We start from the raw sequence: 23,943 nt of genomic DNA, 5'->3' as shown, positions 1-23,943 counted from the left end.
GACATGGTGAGCTGGAAGCTGCAAGTTAGGAGCTTGTTTTTGGATTGTGAGAGGAGTTCACCAGCTCGTGAGGGCTTGCACCTCTTCACTTGTCCAACTCGCCATTACTCATTTTGCCTCAGCGGTTCTAAAAATGGGGATTCTACAACAGGAAAGTGATTGTAGAGATATAGCTTCTTTAGGAAAGAACGAGCATGATCGACAGCACTGCTAGCTCACGCTACGCAGGGCCAAAATCAGGCTCTGAGAACTATATCCAGAACCATATTGTCGCCCATGGAAACAGAACCAGAACCACTGAACACATTTTCATAGTACAGCACAGCTTATTAAATATCTCTGAATGGGGTGAGATAATAACACCTGTTTCCAACACAGTTTCACTTAATAAGAACTCCTGAGGATAACTGTACTCACATTCAATTGATTCAAGATAAATTCGTAAAGCATGTTGACTTGTATTGTGTTTGCACTTTCTGCTGCATAAACTAGAGCTGTGAAAATTTATTGATTTCTTAGCAGCCAGACAATTTTATGGCCACCAGTCTTTTTCTGAAGGCAGGCTGCTTAATCAAGCTGTCTTTTAAATGAAATATTGGACAAAGATCCTCTCAGGCAACCACCTTAACAATCCACGGTACACGAGAGGAATGGTACTGTGCAGGATTGTACAGCAGGAGGTTGAAAGACACAATCTTTATGAAAGCAATTTGAAGTATATCTGTAGAAAATAAAATGTTTTGTTTCCAGTTTCTTAATGTTCACATGTAGCACTAACCAAGCAAAAAAGGAAAGATTTCCTAAAGCAAGTCACATAAATTCAAGGTAACACAACTTTTTTCAAGTTATCTGAAGTACTGTAGATGGTCAGTTTTTTTTTTTTTTCTTTTAATATTGCCCACTTCTCACTTCTTTACAGCAAGTTTAAAACAGCACAGAGCAAACTGCCTCTGAACAAGCAAAGGATAGATCTATAAGACAGAATACTTTGTTCAGGAATGATATTAGCAACTCCATTGAGAATTCTGCTCCAAGGTGAAGACAGGTGTTAACAATCAGGGGTGCAAACCTGTATGTGTGGATGAATTCTTCATTATGACTTTTCCATTTTATAGATCACTTCATAAAACCACTGAAAGGCTCTAACAATAGATCAAAGAGCTAGTCCTTTTAAATGAAAAGATCCACAGAGATGATATCTACATGTTTGGCAAGAAAGGCCACATGGATAGAAGACAATAAGTAAATAAGTCTAATTACAGAGCAATTGATAGCATAATATCAGTGCTGATAAAGCAACTAACAACTGTAATGCTAAAATACTTACAAGTTACATTACTAGTACCTAATTTGAGGGAAGTTCAAGAAATGACTTACAATTGTGTTGTTTTATTCCTTGTTTATTATGTTTGTCTGTGTTGGATATACAGTAAGCTCCTCTGAACTAGACCATACCATTTCAGAGAAAAATCTATCCTTTTCAAAAGCAGCAGATCAATATAAAGCGATTGAAATGTTGCTGTGATTTCTGTTGCAGGGAGACACTTTATTGCAGTTTAGATTAAACAAGGTCCTCTTGTGCACAGCTTAGAATATGCTTTACATAAAAAAATATGAATAGAAAAAACAGAAAACAAGAGACCCCTCAATACGTTACTTGTTGTACAACTTGGTAAAATAAATGAATAACCTAAAAAATAATGATAAAATGTGATTTTCCTGCAGATATTTACGTTATTTATTTTATGTAAGTTACTGATTAATCACTGAGAAATTCATGGATATTTTACAAAGCTGGAAACAAAAGTCAGCCCTGCATGCCTAACATAGAACAGAGTCGCTCCATAAATAATTCCTTGACTATAATTTAACTTTATTATGTACATGAAAGAATATTGCCCTTTACTCTCCATTCAATATGTTAAAGTACATACACCATTCCCCAGTTCCTAGTTGAACCAAATTATTATTATGCAATGTCAACAGTGACAGCAAGGAGCTTTTGACCTCCAAGACCTTAATGTAAATATGTTAGAGCAGCAAATCAGCAACTGGACAAGACCCCACAACATTTTAAATGTTGATTGAAAAATATATCAGACCATGACCTTGAGGCTATAATAAATTAGACCATGCCCGTAAAGGACATTTCACTGAGGAAAATAAATCCACCTTAAAGCCACTTACACCAGTGTCTGGTGAAACACAAAGAGCTGACCCACTTGATTTTTCTAACTCAGACTGCAGAAACTCAAGACTGGATTCTGTCCCCCATCTCTCCCCCCTGCAGTCACATTAGGACAACCCTATCACCAAAAAAGAATATTGATATCAGACAATTCTGCAAAACCCCAGACAGACACTGCGCCAATTCTTGTCACCTCAGCCGAATTAACATTCAATTGTCTTTCCATTGACTTTCGAAAAATTCTGCCACCTCTAAAATTTGCTCTGGGTTCTGTCTTAGCACACAGTTACGACACCAAGCTGGACTTGAAAAATACTTGGTGTAGTATTTACCTAAAGTAAAATGTGTATTTATTATTTTACACATTTACAGATTTACAACTTGAATCTGTGTGTAAATAACCACCTCATCCATTTATATGTGTGTGTATATATATATATATATATATATATCTACAGCTATTAGCATTCTGATGTGACTATCTTCACGGGCACATGTAAGTAATAGCTGTTATTGTGTGTGGCATGTTAAGACTCGCAGCCAGACACTTTTCACATCATAAAAACACATTTGAAGATGTCTCTGGATGTCTCAAGACATATAAATAACACATTTCAGGACATCAGAAGACATGGCTGATGTCTGCATATGACTGTTGTGATTTCCTCTGGATGCCTCACTCTCATTCAGTTTTCCTGAGTTCAGTTTTTTCTCTTTTTTCTTTTTTTTTTTCATTCCTGACATATCTGTCCAAGAATCTTTTTGTCATTTCCATTTCAAAGTAACAAGGACACATCTCTATTTTGACATTTGAGGATCATCAACTAAGAGCGTATGAATAGGGTGTCATCGGTGCTTTAACTTGATTTAGTCACATCAGACTTGTTTGTAAGACAAAATCTCTATGAATAATTTATTGGATGTCAGCTTAATCCCCATTTACCCTTCATGAATGACAAAAGCATACAGAAAGCATGTCAGTGTTGCTTATGTTTAGCTGTGGTGCAAGAGGCCAAGGCTGAACCTGTTTGTGGAATGAAAACAAAAGGTTGCGTTTCAGATTTGCTCAACACAAGCTGTCAGGATGTGAAGTTCTTCAACACTTTTGTGGTGATATCGCTACTTAAAATGCACTGTGAATAAAGTGGAATCCTGCTCATAATCTTTGTGTGTGCTGAAATTGTGATGTTTTAAGTCAAATGTGTCCACTATACTGCTAAGTACCTGAGGGACTGCTGCAACAAAACAAATTTTAAAGAAGAAAGCCATAATTCTAAATGCTAATTTGCTGAGGATTGTGTGCACTACAGTTTTGTGGTAGAGCCAGAAAAACTTCAAAACTGAGCTTTTGCTTTGCCAAACATTTTTCCTGTGCATGTCTATGAATATCAGGATATAAAAAGTCAATAAATCCCCCCTGTAATTTGTATTGTGCATGTTGAAGGTGCATTTAAAATGTGACCGTGTGTCTGTCTGTGTGTGTTGAGCCATCAAATTGGTATTCTCTGGTCTTCATTTCACATAAAGCATGTACAATTCCTAATAATAGAGGTGTAGCTTCACATCTTCTCTGAGAGAGTACTGCAGTGCTTCAAAGACTGCCCAAAGTCAACTAGTGGGCTATTGTAATAATATAGTTAAGCCACCATGTGGGTGGTGGAATCTTGCAGCATTTGTCAAAAGCACTATTCGGTAGTGCACTGATGAATATTTTGAATGAAAAACAAACATGCTGGTACTAACAATGCTGGGCAATAACACATGTAGAATTGCTGAAGAACTGTGAACACAATGTTAATAATTAGAGGCTTTTTTTTTATTTGTGGCTGTTGTTTTATGTTTGACTTGTCAGTCCATGGATACAAACAAGCTTTGTTTTGTCATTTAACAAAAAATAAATATCCACAGGAATAAATATATAAATATTACAACAAATGACTTTGTGTTGTACCATTCAGCACTTCATTTTCTGTCTTGTTTTGTACAGCGCAGTGCAGGGGTTTTCAAAAAACTGACACTGAGGCCCCCTCAGACAAAACTGAGATAATTGCCTCCTTAAAACTTAACTTGATTCTCAGGCAGGTTTACTGGCAATGGACAATTAAGATAAAGTGTAAGTAACACTAAATTGAAAAAATATGGGTATTGTGTCTGTGTGTTCAGATTCGACTGAGTTATGACTCAGAAAAAGAGCCATATTTTGATGCAAATTGCGGAATTTGGGTGCTAATGGTTTTGTAGCCTCCATGAGGTGTGAGTCACAGCTACTTCGACTGCTGACCATGTTGGGGAGGCCAAATGAGCTGGTCTAACTGCAATAACTAACTTTCCCACCATGCACCTGCCCCTTTCACCCCACGCCAAGGGCTTTTAGTCCTCTGAGTATTTTCCACATTAAAATTTGCGAGAATTATCTGCAATATTATCTCATCATGACTGTTCTGTATGGAAATTTACTTCAGTTGTTTTGTGGCACGTGGTTGAGAACACAGTGTAACTGCTGCTCCTGTTGCATCCATCATCTCATCTCTATTGCTCATCAAACCAACATGACTGACTTTGTGCTACTGTACATTACATGGGCAACTGTTTGCTAACATGTTAGCCTCAACTTTCATAAGCTGTACATATGGTGGAGGCTTTTGATGTTTTTCTGCCCTCTGGCCAAAAAATTATTCAGTCAGCTGTAATCATTTAAGATCATTTTTGCCACATAACACAGCATTATATATATATATATATATATATATATATATATGGACAGAAAAAGAGAAAGCTCTCCTTCACATAGTGCTCCAGCCACCCACTGTAAATATTTTTCAGTGACAGCCACTTTATGCATTGCTATAGATTAGCCACTAGAATACTAGATTTCTCGCAAGTGTTCTCAAATATTCATGGAACACAAGGACACAGTTTCATTATCCTGTAAGACAAAACAGCCAGATAAACAGCTAGTGTATTTTAGATGACAGCTACCCACTGAAGTCTTTGATAGGCATTATCAGGGGAACAGAAGTATCAGAGTCTTATCGCTTGTATAGTGGTCACTCATCTCAAGATCAAACCCCTGTGTAACTAGACCCACCTGGCTGAGTTACATTCATCCAAGAATTCAATCTCTATCAGCTCCAGGGCTGCTGCTCTGTAGCTGACCCTGACCTCTGACCTCTTGGCCAAGCTAAAACAGGACTTTCCTATAGGGATTGATCAAGTATCACATATTAGGAATGAAGCCTATACCAATCAGAAGCTATGCAAACAGCACATTTTCTGGCAGCAGAATTACTGAGTATCATGTAGCTGGGATGAAAGGATTCATCAATGCAATGGACAAACATCTCTCTTTTGCTTTCACAATCCACTCAATATAGAATTTTCTAAATGGACACAGGAAAAAGAACAAAGATTGGCTCTTCCTCTCAGGCATACAAAATCACACAGTGGTGACAGTCATGTTACTATTTATTTTAATGAAGCTGTCAAGAGAGTTTATATTAGAAGCGGCAATAATGCTGGAATTTCAGAAAAAGTAAACATCATTAAGGCTTTGCTTAACTCCTACCACTGTGCTACAATATGAAGGTAGGTGAGTGTAATATAATGTAATTATTTTTCTAGAATGTGTATAATTAGTACAGATTAAAGATTTAACAGATCAAACACTGTATGATTTGAATATGATTTTATGCAGTACAAGATAATCCATCAGAAAAAAAAGATCATCTGTTCATCTGTTGTGCATCTGTTTGACATTAAAAGGTTGACTGTAATGCAATTTCAGTTTTAGCCTTTCTCTGGTGCTTACTACCACTTGTTGTAGTCACATCTCTGTGATCCACTGAAAATAGTGATGTTTTGATGGGTTGCACTGTAATGAGTAATGTGGGATTACGTGAGAGAAGTGTTGATAAGTCCACAATTTATTTGCTTTTAAAGACAATAAACCTGCAGACATCAGCATATGAAGAGCAATCTGAAGAGATGATCTGCGATGACAGTAACAGTATTATTGAATGATGATAATGTCTGTGAAGATTTTCATTGTGAATAGACTCCAGGGTGGGTTCTCAAGATTCTCATTAATCCAGGTCATGGTTATCCAAGGAGGGCTGAATCAAGGACAACTGGACTTGGTTGCACAAACTTAAAAATGTCCTCAGTTCTGATTGGTGGGGAGTTCCCAGTATTTAACCTCTGTGGGGTTGTTACCAACAAACACTGCATCCCTGTGTTTGTCAAACCTGACAACACACTAAAACAGAAACTATATAGAATTGTATATTGGGAAAGCTAAACAAAGAGAGAAACACATGGCTCAGCACTGAAGGGTCAACTTCTCAGGTCAAGACTCAGCAGTTTACCACCACCTTAAAGACAAGGAACACTCATTTGAGGACGACAATGTACAGATTTTGGACAGGGAGGACAGATGGCTTGAAAGAGGAGTGAAGGAGGCTCCTTAGCTAAACATACAGAAACCTTCCCTCAACAAAAGAGGAGGTCTATGACACCACTTATCCTCCACCCACAATGCTGTCCTTTCATCCCTTTACAGGAGATTTAACAACTAGTCACAGTTGGCCTTGTGACAACTCCAACGACTGTCATTCCCACCTGGCCCCAGGTGACTCCAGTGACTCTGACGACTGTCATTATACAATAACCCAAGTGGTTTCAATGACTGTGATAACGAGTCCACAGGGGTTAAACACCTCAAACTCCCTTCCAGTCAGAACTGAAGAAGCCCTTTGAATGAGAGGCAAAATGTTTTCAAGTATCTACAACCAAGTGCAGCTGCTGTTGATTCAATCATCCTTAAACATATATGACGATGAACTAATATAACCAACCATCTAGAGGCTCCTCTGAGTTGCAGTGGTCATCACATACAGCATAGGGCTCATTATGTTCAATTTAACTTTTTTCATCATAAGAAAAAAGACTATAAGAATGTATGTGTTTATTTTGATTATCTCAAATAAATGGATGAAAATCACATAATCTCAACTCATGCTCCACTTACTAAGCTTTCAAACAATGTTTGGGTTTGGGTTTCACCTGGATTTTGGAGACATGAATTCCAGGTAAAATTGTTTTAACCAATGTGCTTTGATGTGAATCTTGAAAAAAAAGCCAAGAAACTGTCAGTTAAAATAGGTAAATAATAAAAGTTATCTGTGTTTATTATCCATGAAAAAATGAAATAGTGAGATGGAAGGTCACACTGGCAATTCACTAAAAGCAAGAAATCAGACCTTTATGGTGTGGAAGAAACAAAAGGGTTTCACCAAAGTCACTGGGCTTTATCCTTTGGGACTCATTAATGTCTGAACAATGTTTTGTGCCAATCCATGCAGTAGATATTGAGCTATTTCACAGGATACATGAAAACTGTGACCTGCTGGTGGTATTACTGCTAAGGGGATTGCTAATCTCAGTGGGATTTGTTCTCTGGACACCATGGTTATCTGTATCAAATTTTAATGGGAATCCATCCAACATTTTACTGACATATTTCAGTCTTGACCAAAGTGGACTGACAGACACGCCATCCATAGAGCCAAAGTGAATGTTTAACATCTAAACAGTTTATCTGTTTGGAACAAAAATGAGTCCAGTAAAATCAATGGCAACAAGCCTATTAGTTTGTGAGATATCTGTTGAGATTTTGATATGAAGGGGGCAGCTGAAGAAAGAAAGCTCACAGAGTTCAGAAATGGAAAGTGTTCATCCTCTGGCTCATGACTCTGCTTCATTTTATGGAAGTCTGCTATGACATTTTGTGCAGTGATATTTTTGCTTGGTGGTGGCACTGCTGAAAAGGCCACTGGGTCAACAACATCATTATGAATCATCCTCTGGGGGGGTCATACAGTTTTAGGTTAAATTTCATGGCAAACTATTTAGCTGTTTGCCGATATATCCTGCTCTGGACCAAAGTGAACCAACAGACTGACATCATCATCCTCAGGCTCTGCCACAAGAGTGGCAAAAAGAAGCCCAATACTCTACAATACAGGAAACAAGTGTTTTGATAAACAAGCTTTCTGTGTGGGCTGTAAAAAAAAAAAAAAAAAAAAAAAAAAAAAAAAACTTGTAATGGACCATCCAGCAGGGCTTCTCTTTCTACGCCACCTGCTACAAGACTGGAGGATGGGAGGATGGTTTCAGTCAGGTAGCAAATACTTTCATTCCTTGTGTTGTTTGGTAGAAAGTGGCAGGAGCAGCAACACATACAGTAACCCCACACACTGTATTGCAGTCTTTGCTGTTCAAGTATTTCTTGGCTGCCTCAGTGAACCCACTTTTCTCCTACTTTTGCTGTCACCAAGGCAACAGTGAGTTAAAACAACATTCACTCATAGTTTGAGCATATTTATTGTATTGGGGTGTGGGAAGATGTTTACACATAGATTGCGTGCACATGGCAGTGGTCGCAGGTATCCTTCAATTTTGTCAATTTTTCAGTTACTAAAGGCATTCAACAGTAATGTGCAGTCGCTAGCACTGACAGCCCATAATACATTTATGAAAGGAAAAAAAAAACGTTGACCTTCTTCAGCAGCATTGACATGTTCTGGTAGTTACTGTATAAGCAGAACCTCGATGCATTTGCTGTTGTGATTAGTAAAGGTTTGTGCTCTGATGAAATATGAAAACATGGTGCAAATGCTAAAGCATGGTGTTCATTCGCATTATTCTTCCTTCCCAAGACATTTTTTTTGTTCTGAAGCAAGGCAGGTAATGTGTTAAAAAAAAACAAAAAAAAAAAACTGCTGTCTGCATGGCAAATTAATGAAATTAAAATAAACCTAGTAGAAATTATTGTAGCCCTAACACCAAACCCAGTAAAGTTTCACTTTCCCAGATGTTCACAATAGTAGATAAACAATAATAGATTTTAGACTCCTGGTAATCTGACATCTCCTGTACAAAAGGCAAAATAGTGAGTTATGGCTGACCACTCTGATGTGTAGAGGTGTGTGCGGTTATTATTTAGCAGACTGGCATCATTTGCATGCAGTTTAATCCAGGCGAAGACAGTGGGCAGCTGTGTGGAATGGCACTCCACTCTTATGGGGGTACCTCTCAAATCATACATGTCCTGCTGCTTTCAGATGGTTGCAGGAATTTAATGAACTGAAGGAGAAGCATTTACAGTATAATGCAGCTGTGGACACCTGTGCATCATGTGCTCGGCGCTGAGCACCAAAATATCAAACTGCCACAGCTCTCCCTGTGTTGGTTGCCCTGCTGCCGCAAAAATAGGCACAAAATGTTCAAGTCTACCCTTGCTACCTCTTTCCAACCAGTTTTTCTATGAATGGCAGTGGTTTAATAAATGAACTGAAAAGTGCATGTTTTACATGGATGGAAGAATACTGAGGGTCTGTTAGGACTGTTGTATGCAAATACAGTATCTGTGCTAGGACAAGGAGGCGATAGTTTCACCAAATACCAGCTCTCGCAGGTGATTGGCTCTTTGAAATGACAGCCTAGTACATAAGAAGCCAAGATGGCATTGTCTCAGGGCAGAGAAATCCCTCAACTGGCTACACTTGCATTCTCACTCTGATCCCATGAAGCCTTTGCCATGATGACGGTTTTTGTTCTGCTGGAGGTAACAGGAGTGAGCTGCTGGTTTTGTTAACCTTGTTTATCTGAGTTAGGGAGGTTAGTTATTGTAATTTGTTTTCTTTGGTTTTCTTAAGGTTATACTTGTTGCCTTCCACGTAGAATTGGTTTGGTTTGTTATTTAGGCCTTTGCCTACCCTGGAGTCCATTCACAGCTCCAGTTATGCTAAAATCCTTTGAAAATAAACACTTAAATTGTTCAATCTCAGCAATCTGTCTGTGGATGCATGAGGCTTGGAGAAGATGAGACTTATTCATGTTCTTGCAACTCGGTCACCCCTTGACGAAGTGTAACAGTGTCTCTCGTATTTGCTGTTCATTTAGTATAATGATACAATGGACTGGAATGCCCTGGAAGAGAGAGAGAGTTACTGCCGAATAAAGGTAAGAAAGCAAACAAAACAAAACAAAACACACACAAAAAAACAACAACATTCATTCATGTTGCTTCATTCATGAAACATTCATACACAGATTTGATGTGAACTTTTACTTTTTACGCAAAATAATTCATCAATATTTTCCTCATTTCCAAAACGTTTGCTGGTAAGACAAAGTGGATATGCAGATTCATATAGTAGCTTGTTCTAGACCAGCAAACAGAAATATAAATATGATAAAAATAAAAGATAGCTGACAGGACCAAAATGGTTTCTTCTTGCCTTATTAGGACAGAAAAAATGCTTTATATTAGAATTCATTGCGTGTGGCCAGGTGGCAGGGTGTTTTTTTTTTTTTTTTTTCTGTCACTAATCTTTCATTAGAACACTTTTGTTTTCACGACCACAATAACATAATTATTTTTACTTTGTTTTTCTTCCTATCATCATTTTCATCATTTTATGTGGTCAAGAATGCAGCTGCAATGCTTTAGACCAGGGTGCTCATTTATAATAATTATAATAGGAGGTGTACAGTACTTTCAAAGCAAGCTTTGGGGTTCATGAAGAAACAACCTTGACAAGACAATGTCCTCCATGGAAACTATGACATGCATACGCACGTAAACTGGAGAAATGAGAAACTGCAACTCTGATAGCAGATGGATGAAACAGTTCTGAACTGATAGGACTGTGTAAAATAAACTGAAATATTACCACTCACATATTATGGTATATGAAGACTTCTTTTGCAAACGCAGATAAAAGCCATTCTTAAAATGAATGAACAAACACCTGTTTGACTGATGTTCCCTGGAGCAGACAAAAAAAAATAACAACAAGAAAAAGGTGATATCTTATCAGAACAAATCAACACGTGTTTGATTAGTCCCTGAAGAGCACACACAAAAACAATAAATGCAAACGGAGACGTCTATTTTTTTTTGGGGGGGGGGGGGCAAAAGAACCCATATGTTGCACCTACAGTTTAATCAAGAATCAGAATTAATTGGATCTGTAATTATTAAACAATACTTGCATGTTATAAAATGTATTCTCATAAATAAATACATGAACAGTTGGTCAAATTAGAGTTAAAGAGATGCTGTTTTTTAATGCATTTGGATTGACTCACTTTTCAAACGAGGACCTACATAGTACTGCGTAACTGGGTCATCCAGCGCTTCTTACATATCTGTGTCCCTCTCCACCTCTATCGCTGAACCAGTCTGGACGGATTCTCAAATTATTGCAGCAAGTTGCTCATCAAGGGGATTGAGCTGCAGAGTCCCCTTGCCAAGGCTGTACATTAGCTCTTTTGCATATAGCACTGGTGCTACAGAGGCTGAAAGGTTTGTAGCACAGGCCACAACATTGCAGCACGAGTATAAAACATTTGTGACCATCTGCAGAAGCAACCACAATCAGTAAGATGCTGAAATCTATCAACCATCATCAGACTTTTTATACATTTATATGAGGTTAGAGCTAAATTCATATTCTTCTTCTCTCTTGTATAAACATGCAGCACTGAGTCATTATTTCACTTGTACAAAACAGTCAGATTATTTTATCAGAATATGAAACTGTTACACTGAAGCTCTGCACAATCCTGCTGATACGCTGGATGCACTGTTTATTTTTGTATGTAATGTGTGACTTAAAAATGTGAACATTTCAGTATAAATGTAATTAAAAACACAATTGTGAGGCCTACCACATATTGAGTTAATCTTTTAACCTTAGTGTTTGTTGTAATTGTGCTTTTTTAATTGATTAAACAGTTTAATTAATTTAAATAATACACCTCTAAACTAATAACGTAATGTCAGTTCATTTTAAAATAGACTTCCATTCATAATCAACTGAGCATCTCCAGGTATCAGCATGTGATAGTGTGGTAATCATGGTGAGGATTTTGGTCTCTCAGTTTTCAGGTTTAGATTTCTAAGAAGTATAAAGGCCCAAAAGCCCTGAAACATGTTTTTTTTTTGGAGAAAATAGTTTTTGGAGAAAAATATGTTTCAGGGGCCATTGGGATTCTCAGAGTAAGGAGGCGGAAGGGCTGTGACGCACTGCTCGCTTCCTTTTGGTGCACATATTGGGTTGTTCAGACAGATTCAGACGCGGCATGAAGCTCCACGGCCAGCTCGTGATCTGCATCTGTTCTCTTTTTTCTGCACTGTGCATGTGAATCTGGCAAGACAATACACTGATAAGCTATTCTATACAATACAAATGATATATAATATATGATGTAAATGATCTCATTCGGATGAATGATAAAATATGCATCTCATGCTTGCTGACCCTTTTGATTTTCCTACCCTTCTCCCTGCTGTTCTCTTGCAGTTTCAATTCTGCCGGTAAAATGTTCCCCCCATGATGAAATCTAGCTATCCACTATATTAACTACAAATGTAGCATCACTGCTGTGTGTCTTTATAAATTAGGTACTTATTGCACATACTGTATTTGCCAGTTGTGTCTAATGTCAAACCAAGAGTGAGAGAGATGAGCAGACACACACACACAGGCAGGAGAGAAGGCCGTCACCACACAGCTGTGATTACAAAAGAGCACAGGAGCAGAATCGCTGCAGTGTGGATAAATGTGCTTCTGGTGTGAACAGCCAGGCTACTGCTCATGTGACAATTGACCTATTACTAATCATGGTAATTCCACCTCTTATGTGTTTCTGGCTGAAGTTTTCAGAAGAAGAAAAAAAAAAATATGTATATTAGACTGTCTTTAGCCATAACATATAGTTCACCCTTTTGAACTGTAGTGACCTCCATGTCCGCACTCGTCAAAGTGCTCTTCAGTCAGACACTCCTGCAGGCAGGTGCATCTGCTCACTCCTGCCCCTGTGACCTGGCCTGCTTGCTACATTGTATATGACTGTGCATGTCTTCAGTGAATATACACAGTAACTAATTAGAAATTGCAGTGGAGTTAAGACGTAACTAATATGTCATTATTACTTTGCTCTTGAAGTGCTTTTAGTGACAGGCCTATTCTTTTGTTGAAGATACAGCAACTGTTGAAATCTGGTTGAAAACACGTTGGCCACATACCATGGGCAGGAGGTTCAAATAATATGAATATTAAAATGAGAATAGGATATAATGTGTAAGCTCACTCGTGTGTCGAACCATAAGTACCAGCTGGTCAGACTCTCCAGATTCCCTCCTCTCATCCGAGCAATCCTTCGTCTACAGCTCCATTAAAAACCAACAGGCAGGGGTCTAAGGTTAGTTCATACAGTAAACTCTGGTGTGCACGGTTTGGTATGTATATGAGCACAATGGGAATCCACTGTTATGTAACGCTTGGCAGCTGAACTACATAGCACCAAAATGGTCGGATATTGAGTAGAAGAGTTATCATGTCAGTTCTGACTGCTTCATTGTATAGAATCCCCTGGTGTTCTGCAGATCTTCCGACTGAATGATGAAAGAATATCTCTAGACTCTGTGGCTGGTGGTTTGCTTGACAATGTATTGCACAATGACTTTTGACAATAAAATGCTGCTATATTCATTTATTTCTAATGCTTCAAGGTGCTTGACCTTCAACTGGTAGGATATAGGATAAGCATCACAACAGTTCCACACAGTGTGTCTGTGTGTGTGTCGTGGTGGTGGTGGTGGTGTATGTGTGTGGGGGGGTTATATATATATATATATATGAGTAATGTAAGAGGGTATAACATCATAAGAGAGTCTACAGAGTTCACTTTTGATCAGTACAGAAGTGACAAATAAAATAAAGTTAATAGAAATGTGGTTTTAAAATGCAGGTTTTGCTGATTAAACAGCATAATATGTCATTATTGACAATTATGCCATTTTAGTTGTTTAGCATCATGTTGGAGAGAAAACAGAGAGCATGAGAAATCCCAAATCCCACGGCCATTTTGTTATATATTATCTGGTTCTTTATCTCTTATGAAGTTGAGGATAGCATCACTTTATGCAGCACTTTATGCTACACGGATCATCTGCATATGAAATTGGTAGCATTAAACTGTCCCATTATGTTATGTGTATACAGCACACCTCACTGTGCCCGGCATCTCTATGAGGACCCTATCACAACTCTGCACACCATTTTAGCCAAGTATCTTAACATCTGGTATTCCCCATTAACCTCACGTAACATTGTGAATGAGGAATACACTCTCCTCCCTCTCATTGAGCAAGGCATTTAGCCCCTAATTGCTCCAGTGGAGCAATGATTTTGGAAATGAGATTCAAGAAAGAGAGCGGGTGTCTGTTTTTACTCTCTGGTCTGTTCACTTATGCCCTCATGTGCTGGTCCTCAGGAATAACACAACCACTAATCGTACAATGTAAACCAGCGCAAAAATAAATAAATAAAATAAACCAGAGACCCTCTTGTTATGGGATCACACCAGCAGCGATGCTTGTTAACATGTTGACTCACCTGTCCACAGACAGACAGGCGAACACACAGACAACATCTGCCAGAAGTACTGAATATTACCCCAACCTTAACCATAACCAGTTCATGTCAAACCCTAACCTTAACCTGACCTCAATTCTCACCTTTCCCTGAACCTTAATTAACCAAGAATTCAGAGATGACATTTTGCCTCATTAGAACCAGACTTTGGTCCCCATGAGGACTACTGATCCCAACAAGGCTGGTGTTTATACTGGAAAAGGTGTCAAAGAGGTAACAAGAAGTAGCTGCACATAATGGAACTCTCATTGATCTATTATAATAGAGTGTGTCCTGAAATAGTGACAGACAACACCCGCTGCTCTGACCATGATCTCACAGCAGTGATGGTTCCTCAGCATACATGGGATATTGAATAAATCTGGCACAGTTCACCTGTTTCACCAAACTGTGGTGTGATCCCATCGCAAGATTCTTTCCAGTTTTACCTAATGTCTTAGAGTGGAAGGGACTGACTGAAAGTGGGATACAGTGATCCACAACCCGAAACGAATGTGGGCCAGGGATGTAGTTCCCTTTTTCCTACTCCCTTCTTCCCTTGCCTGAACCACACCCATCTTCAAACGCAGCCTTCATTTTGTCGCATGCACACACACACACACACACCCACACACACACACACACACACACACACACACAGTCAAGGTGAAAACAATATCAGCCACACTATTGCTGCTGGTAAAATTTGTCTGTGTGCATGTGTGTGTATAATGCTGATGAAAGTGTATAATAACAGACTGACATGCTCATTAGAGGCTTTGGATGTGCTGGTAGTCAGTTGGTAGTCTTCTTTTTTTCCTCAGTGTTACATTCTGCACCTGCCGAACTGTAGACTGCAAGATACAGATTCATTGCTGTGAGCAAACTGAAAGGGACTCTGAGTTTCACTTAGTGGCTCAAACATCACATTAAGGCTTTTATCATTTAGTAGTATATACCTTTTCCCTACAGAACTGTTGGGGGGGGGGGGATAACAAGATATATATATATATATGTGTGTGTGTGTGTGTGTGTGTGTGTGTGTGTGTGTGTGTGTTTTTACCTTGGACGAGGATGTGCACTGATGTGGTTCTCGGTCGACTGCTTGTCTGGACTGCGCACACATACTGCCCCTCATCTGTCATGTCCACATTTTCAATCTTGATGGTAAACTCCTCTTGATTAAGGGTCACCAGACTCACTCTGGGATCCACCGACCATTTGTCTTCTCCAGCATACAGTATACTTGACCGGTTTAGCCATGCTGTGTGTGTGACAACGTCCCCCTGTGAGCACCTGTAAAGGGATAGAAATGGCATTGAAAATAGGACTTTTAACAAAATGGACTAATAGTTATTTTCAGATTCACTGAAGTACTGCTGTTAAATGTGTCACATTTGTATCCAGTATTCTTGCTTGACTTCACTGTACACAGTGAAGCCAAGTCAACAATTCAAATGTCATATTTGTCAAATACAACAATTATTCCCCTCCCTCACAGTACATAAGGACTATTTATTATTCATTGAAAATCTATGAATGATTTTTTTCTGTCTGGCAGGGGTGGACAGTCATCACACTGATTAGCCAACCTTCAACCAGAGAGGAGGAACTAATCAGTGAAACCAGCTGGTCTAGTGTTGCAGACAGCAGACTCTGGGCTCTCCATTGCACACAGCTTTCACTGTGGCTGGAAAGGTTCACAAGCTTAAACTGTACCATAAGACAGTGTAATGCAGAAAGCACGAGGTAGCTGGATCTGTACATGCTTTTTCTGAGAGCATGGCTGGCTTCTGATAAAAGAAATACATTTCCCATAATCCTTTTTTAATGTTTCTAATATCTGGGGGTATTATCATACACACTACCATTTCTCTTTTACTACTTTAGTAGAATTTTGGGATTTTTTTTTTTCCAAGGTAATAATATCAAACAATATTGGAAGCATTTCTCAGTTCCCTAGTAAAAAAAATAAGAGGACAATGTATAATAATATTCTCATATAGAATATCAGCATGGAATATCACTAGCATTTGATCTATTAGCATGTTAACAGCTTGCTTGGAATATTGACAATTTGTCAATATGCTTGATAATTGGACACATTGTACATATGCGAATGCAGCTCTTGAGTTGTCATCAGGTTTCTTTTGTTAATCTGCCCACACACTTGGCTTGTGACATTCAAAAATGATTGAGACAATGAGCTGAAAGGTGCACTTCTATGCTCCACTGCAATCACAACAGATTGGTTACAGCAGTCACAAAATGCAGCTTTGATACAGGAGCTGGGTCACTGATCTTTGACTCTTTCCACAGAGCAACACATCTGCTGCATTTTCATGACAAATCTTTGGATACTGCTGACAAAGCACTGACTGAGCTGTAGGGAAAACAGTCTCACTTACAAAAGAGTGTGCCACTGGAGGAAATTCATAGTTTGTACCAACTGTGCTATTTGCTGCCAAATGCCTGTTTATCATCTGTGTTTATTTAACTTTCAACAGCCTACATGTCTGATGTACAGAAGAGCTGGACATTTAAATATTAACAGTTTAGAATGATGGCAGTGGTGTTGAGCTGAAAACAAGAGCTCAACACTTTGCAGCTGGAAGACTCTCAGCTCCGTTTACGCTGTCAGAGCTTTTGTTACAGCATCAGTCACTTCCACTTCAGTGACAGTTGGGTCAGTGGCATCCTTGGGGCATTTATGGTGCTATGGTGAGGAAAGAAGACAAAAAGCTGGTGTGTGTGTGTGTGTGTGTGTGTGTGTGTGTAATCAATACACAGGAGAGATGACTTTCAAATATAATGGATTGCAGTGTATGTGATATGGTGAGGGATCAATTTACTATGACAAAGCGGATTCAAAGTAGGGTTTTCATTTCTAATGGCTACAGTAAATTCATTTCTCCGAGCTGTACATGCATTTCGCACTGTTAAATGTTAAATAACACCAAACACAGCATCGATTTGAACTGTGCTTGCCCTGGGACTTTAAAATCAATGTAATAAACCTGGTATGTCTGTTAAAATGATGATATAAGATGTTAAAGAGTGTGATCACAAGTGTAACAGAGCTCATTTCTGATGACACCCACCGCACCTATCAGTGATTCCAGGTGTGGTCAGAGGTAAAAAAGACGTGAAACTGTCAACGTGACAGGGTAGCAAAACGCTGCTTTTGAGCCTCAGGTTAATTTACTCTTGAAGGTTTTCAGACTTACAAGGACACACGCTTGCATGTACATGGATGTTCACTGAAGAATAAAAACTGAAGGCTGAAACTTTTCTTGGAAGAGGTCCAACACACAGCCTCTTTGGTGACTGGCATATCTTCTCTTAGCCTTAATGTCCTTGTGGGGCCATTGCCTTAAGAGCAATGTTCTGACCAACACAGAAGGGGAGGCTATTTTTGATTCTTGAATAAACAAGTCCCACACAGTTTCCACACCACACCACTGAAACAGGGAACATTCATGGACAAAAACTCAAGCTTTCTCTATTTTAAACAAAAGTCTAGATAGAATTCAGAAAAAAGCTCAATTCTAATGTCATTCCAATTGTGTTCATTTTAGACATTCTGAAAGTAGCAATTTGGTACAATTTGGGGCAGTAAATTTGGGAGATAGCAACATGAACCAAAAGACAGAAAATATCATATTCAACATGGAAACAGGCACTGTATATATACTTATATGTAGATGGGAATACACACACACACACACACACACACACACACACACACACACACACAAATAGATAGATAGATAGATTATTTGCATGAACCTTCATTTATTTTTGACAACTCAACATTCAACACTGGTCTCTCTACAGCAGCATTCACAGAGAAAGTACTGTAGGGTACATATGGCGGTAGACTCTGAGAGGTTTGTACGGATGTTCTGAAAATATAAAACAGCTGAGACAAAAAGACAAAAAAGAAAAAAGAAAAGAAAAAGAATTGAAACTGTCTGAGACACTAAGGGCAGCATGTGAAAAGTCAGTTTGTACCTTTCTAGTTTGGGCATATGGACTTCCAGCTAACCAAATCTTACTCTCTTTGATACTCACATTATTTTGATATTTCACATTATATCATGGATGAGTTATATTATTTATTTTTCATCCTGTTCTCTACTTCCCCCGTGCTTGTCTTGAATAGTCTTTGTTATTAACGAAGCAAAGAAGTGCTACCATGGCAACAGTACAAAACACTAGAGGCGTGCGAGCACCATTTTTACTCTTTTTAAAAATACATATTTTTGAGAAAAAACAGGAGGGTGTGAAGTGGTCATTAGGAAGAAGTCACGCATCATTATCAGTTGCTCATAGGTGGACTTTGACACAACATATAATGCAACAGAAATTGGAACTACACTGGTACACAACATTTAAGAAAACATTCCTGATCACATGAATTTAAAGAACTCAGTAATCCTCCTGTTTGCTTATCAGTCTTCAAGGTCGAGGCCTTGGTCAGTGCCTCCTACAGAGACGCAGCCTTCAGTGGTTTTCATTTAATTTGAGAGGGTCAGCCAGTGACACAGTTGAAGGTATCCTTGCACCGTGTTTACACTGCCTTCCAATTTCCAATTCATGAGAAACTGTGTGCAGTCATGTTGTGTGAGTGGGAGTGCTGCCTTTTTAAGTGCGATGAAAGAGTACAAAACAAACCATAAGATATGCAATTGCAGGCACTGGTCTTTTGATTGTCATTAAATGGAGGAGAGAGGAAGAAAGAGAGCAAAAGCAGTTTCAGAGCCTCGAGTTCTGCAGTGCACATGCCACATTACTAGTTCCGTAGTTTCTTTGTCTACATGTGCAGAAATTCACACAATGATTAAATTGCTTGGCTACCATCATCATCAAGTCAAAATGTTCAGCGGCTAATTGGAATGATCCTCTTGAACTTATATATATATATATATATATATATGGCATTTTTAGAACCTTATTGAAAAGTAAATCTGGTTTGACTTTAGTTGCTATTGTTATAAAAACTATATGCCTCACCAGCCAAATCCCCCTAGAGAGCAACAAGAAGAAAAACGAAGGGATAAATATTTTACATACCATATATTCTTCCCTTATCACTTCTGCACAGATGGCAAACAAAATTTAATCCCAAAAAATTGTCAATCCGCTCAAAAGCATGAAAGGAGGTAGGGAAGGGAGATGTGAGATTGGGAGGTGAAAATGTAACCGTAAGCAAACAGCTTCTGCACTCTCCTCCCTGTGTGCTTTCTGACAGTAATGTGAGGATCATTAAAAATACATGACACTTGTTGCTCCACAATTAGATGTCGCCAGTAGACTTTGTTTACACTGTGGATCAATTGAGTTAATGTTTAATACTATGTCATCAGTAGCTTTGCTTCCAGGAATACAAGCCTCAGCTCTTTCAACATGCAGTCCCTGAAGAGATTAACATTACCCTCTAATGACTCAGATACACTTGAACCGGAGATGCTCACCAACCTGTGCTTTTCAATACTACAACAGAAGGAAAAAAAGGTTTGTACCCCAGTTCATATTTAATGCATATCGAACTGGGATGTAGGCTTGGTTCACAAAACGCTTGGCTGACAAAATTTAAGAATGTGATGGAATATAGTGGAATAAGGCAGAAATTGCATATGCATTTAGAGTGTAAATGATCAGATTTCTCATGAACAAAGGCAAATGTCATATGGGCTCACAAACTGCTCTTTTCATGGGCAGTTTTGCTAACCTGCCTTCCAAATCTCTGTAGGTTTAGGTCGCTTTAGTGTGATAATAATCAAGAATTAATGTCTGTTCTTTAAAGGGGCTGTGGAAACTGTGTCTCAGATCACAAGGAGACATTTCACCTCATCCGTCTTTGATGATTTTGTTCTCCTACACTTTCCAGAGATGACAGCTTGCCATCATGTCGAGAATTGCTAATGCCAGATCATTTCTCTGTCTTTCAGCCTGCACCACGATTTCAAGTGGTCATTGTCACTGCTTAGTCATATGCCTCTTTCTTGACACTTTTTTATTTCACAGTCACTCTGCACTTCTCTGCACCTAGGAAGACGCCATCCTTTTCACACCCACTGACCACACATCATTTAATAGCGTACACCACGTTGTGGCATACACCAAAAACACTTTGCAGACGAAGTGAATGTACAGTAGGTGGGATGTGTCGATCCAAGGAGCTAATGTGATTAATTTGCTGCTCTGGGGAGTTGAAATGTGTCAACATGCTGCTGGTGTGTGGGATTTTACTCAAAAAACAATGGCCATGGGTGTTTTGACACACATCATTGACAATCTAAAGTACTGCTGGCTGATGCTCTGCCAGCTACAACGCCTTGAGAAACAAATTGCTCCTGTCTCATCGTCTGCCAATGAATAGGGGGTGTTGCATCATATTCAGTGGGTCCCTGCTTTTGCTGAGCACCACAAAAGTAAAGACAATGTTATTGTAGTTCAGTTAAAGAGCAACATGTCAAGTGGCAGAAGCTGAAACTATAAGGGCTTACCTCTCCTTTGCACTCTAGTTGATTGTCTAAATGTGTGGTCATACAGGTTCCTCCATCAACTGCAAGTGGTTCCTGAGATTTGTCCAGATATTAAATGAAGTGTTGACCCCATGTGGTGCACCACTGAAAAATGTGCAGCATTTGAAAAAATAAATAAATAAATAAATAAAAACTACAAAAACAGCTGAGATAAAATGAAATCAAATTGTGTTACTTTTAAGGTCAGTAGTAAGGACATCATGTGAGAATATAATAAAACAGGCCTAATTGCTGACAAATTACTTTACAGCTTTAATGTCTGGCTTTGAAGTCAGAAAACACTGTTTCTCCACTCGACACACTGAAGAAAATGTATTCCTTTATAAGAAGCAATGTTTTAGATGAATTAACTAATCAAAAATTATTGGACTATTCTTTTATGGTTTGAACATTTAAGTGTTTAATGCCATACTCCCCAGTTTTTCAAAACAAACTACATTATGGTCATGCCTCTAACTTACACCAAGACATGACTTCTCAGCTACAACAGGTCATAGACATTGTACAGCTTAGCAAATGAAACACAGCATACAAACAAGACTAATTAGCACTGATTGGTTTGTTAGATTAAAACAGTCCATGCCTCAGTTTTGCTGTCTTTCTTTGTCAGAGGTTTTTCCAGACATGCACCTCATTAAATCGATGAGATGGCAATTAACATGTTGGTCTCATGTACATAAAACCACTGGAGTCAACATCACAATGGCATTCTTACTCAGTTAGATGTTCCGTAACATTTCTGTATCACCTCCAACACAGAACAAGAATTCAATGCCATCAGATTAACAACTAACGCAAGGTTCAATATGCACAGAGGGACATTAAATGCACATCTTGGTATTCTAATTGAGTGCACTCCACAAAGGTATCAAGCAATTATTATCTTAATAAATAACATAATACACAGTGAATCAGTCTTTTTTAGAGTTTCTCTTCCTTCAAATACTATACAAGCAAACCAACTTCCTTCCTCCTTATATTTCAAACTTTCTTTCATGTCAACTGTATGGATCCATATTCAGTGTATGAAAAGGGCTGATGTTAGATGCTCTGCTTTTAGATCATAGAGCATGATGATTTGTTGGCCTTGGCATGAGCTTGGGGTACATATTAATATACTTTTGTACTCTTTGTAAGTTATACAAAGAGAAGTCAGAATTATCAAAGGAGCTACAATAAAACTCAAAAATGCTTCAATGACACAATTTTACAGTGGTAAAATATAAGTAAGTTTTGACTGTATCGCAGCAGAAAACAACTGTAAATCATTTGTGTTGTTAAGATGGTTGATTAGTACCACTTGGTCAATTAGTATTTGTTTGTTAGTATTAGTATTTGTTCTTCTATATTGGAAACTACATAAACAACACTTCAGACAGGCATTGCTTAGTCCCATCCGTTGTGGCTGACAGTCCTGCATGTTTCATTCCAGCCACCTAATCAGGAAGTGTTTTATAGCCAGGCTGTCACATCAGTGAAATTAACCCCTAGCAGTCTTGGCCCCCACCTGTACTCCAGATTGTCAGGAACAGGACTGAGTTCCACTGACGGACAGCACAACAAGGTTACTGCTCGCAACTCAAACCACAACTTTGGTGCTTGTTGCTATAAAAATGTCAGATAGTCTGTTTCCATTTGAATGACCTGTCAAAGCACATCAGACAGTGTTACAGGTTTTTTGGATGCAAAGTCTGAAATGTGATGGGATATATGCTTTTGGTTATTGTCCATATTATAAATTAACCCTAGATTCACCCAAGTACAGATAAGATGCAGAGTTAAACATAAGATAGAATCCTCCCTAAATGATTGTGGCAGCAGCCAGAAAGGACTTAACTCTACTTCATGCAAAAGCCAACCCTGACGCAATATTTCTTGCAGTGTAATCATAGCAAATGAGGAATATATGGTCTGTTAAAAGTTTTGCCAGTTTGTCCACAATATTCCAGGGTCAATTTTTGGCAGCTATTTATTTAGAAAAGTGGAAAAGAAAAAAAAAATGACAGCAATTTATGGTGTTACACAACTACACAACTCTAATTACTCTACTCTGAATACTTCATAAATGTGACAGGTGTGACTTTTAACTTAATGTTGCACTAAATTCAGTGAGAAAATGACATATTAAGTGGCCTCAATGCTTATCCACATCCACATGTTTATCATATTCCACACTGGGTCTTGTGCTGTCTTGAATCAAACAGAAAATTATTATAAAAATTACTTTTCACAAATGTGCATCTGAGTGTAGCAATGTTTATGAATCTAAGAACATTTAACTAGTTTTTAAAAAGCACAGAAACAATTGTGCCCAAATTACTCTCTTGTGCAAAGACTAACCCAAAACTGCTAGTCATTGATTTTTGTAAATATATGTTTATTCTGAATTTGACGCAACAACACCTTTCAAAAAAGTTGGGACAGGAGCAACAAAAGATTGAGAAAGTTGTGGAATGCTCCAAAAACACATGTTTTGAACATTCTACAGGTTAACTGGTTTATTTGTATCATGACTGGGTATGAAAGGGGCATCCTGGAAAGGCTCAGTGGTTCACAAGCAAGGGGGGAGCGAGGTTCACCAATTTGTGAACACATGACTGTATAAAGAATATTACTGGGATTACCTCTGTAACAAACATCTGCTTGTGACAGACGTCTTCCTATTCATTTATCATTTTCTATCCTGTTTTTCATCAAAAAAGGAAATCAGTAAAAAGAT

The 23,943-nt window shown here is 38.4% G+C and overlaps 1 protein-coding gene across 6 annotated transcripts in view; it reads right to left on the bottom strand.

Moving 5' to 3' along the window:
- ntm (neurotrimin) overlaps nucleotides 1–23,943 on the bottom strand; it is a 426,725-nt gene that overhangs the window by 34,201 nt on the left and 368,581 nt on the right. For all 6 annotated transcript variants that reach the window (XM_076750005.1, XM_076750002.1, XM_076750001.1 and 3 more), the window contains one exon: nucleotides 15,737–15,969. In XM_076750005.1, coding sequence (XP_076606120.1) covers nucleotides 15,737–15,969 — 233 coding nt within the window. The remainder of the gene's footprint in view (nucleotides 1–15,736; nucleotides 15,970–23,943) is intronic.

Source organism: Chaetodon auriga, chromosome 15 (assembly GCF_051107435.1).
Source record: "Chaetodon auriga isolate fChaAug3 chromosome 15, fChaAug3.hap1, whole genome shotgun sequence".
Lineage (NCBI taxonomy): Eukaryota > Metazoa > Chordata > Actinopteri > Chaetodontiformes > Chaetodontidae > Chaetodon > Chaetodon auriga.
The sequence above is the reverse complement of the archived record's forward strand: the minus strand, read 5'-3'. Positions and strand labels throughout refer to the sequence as shown.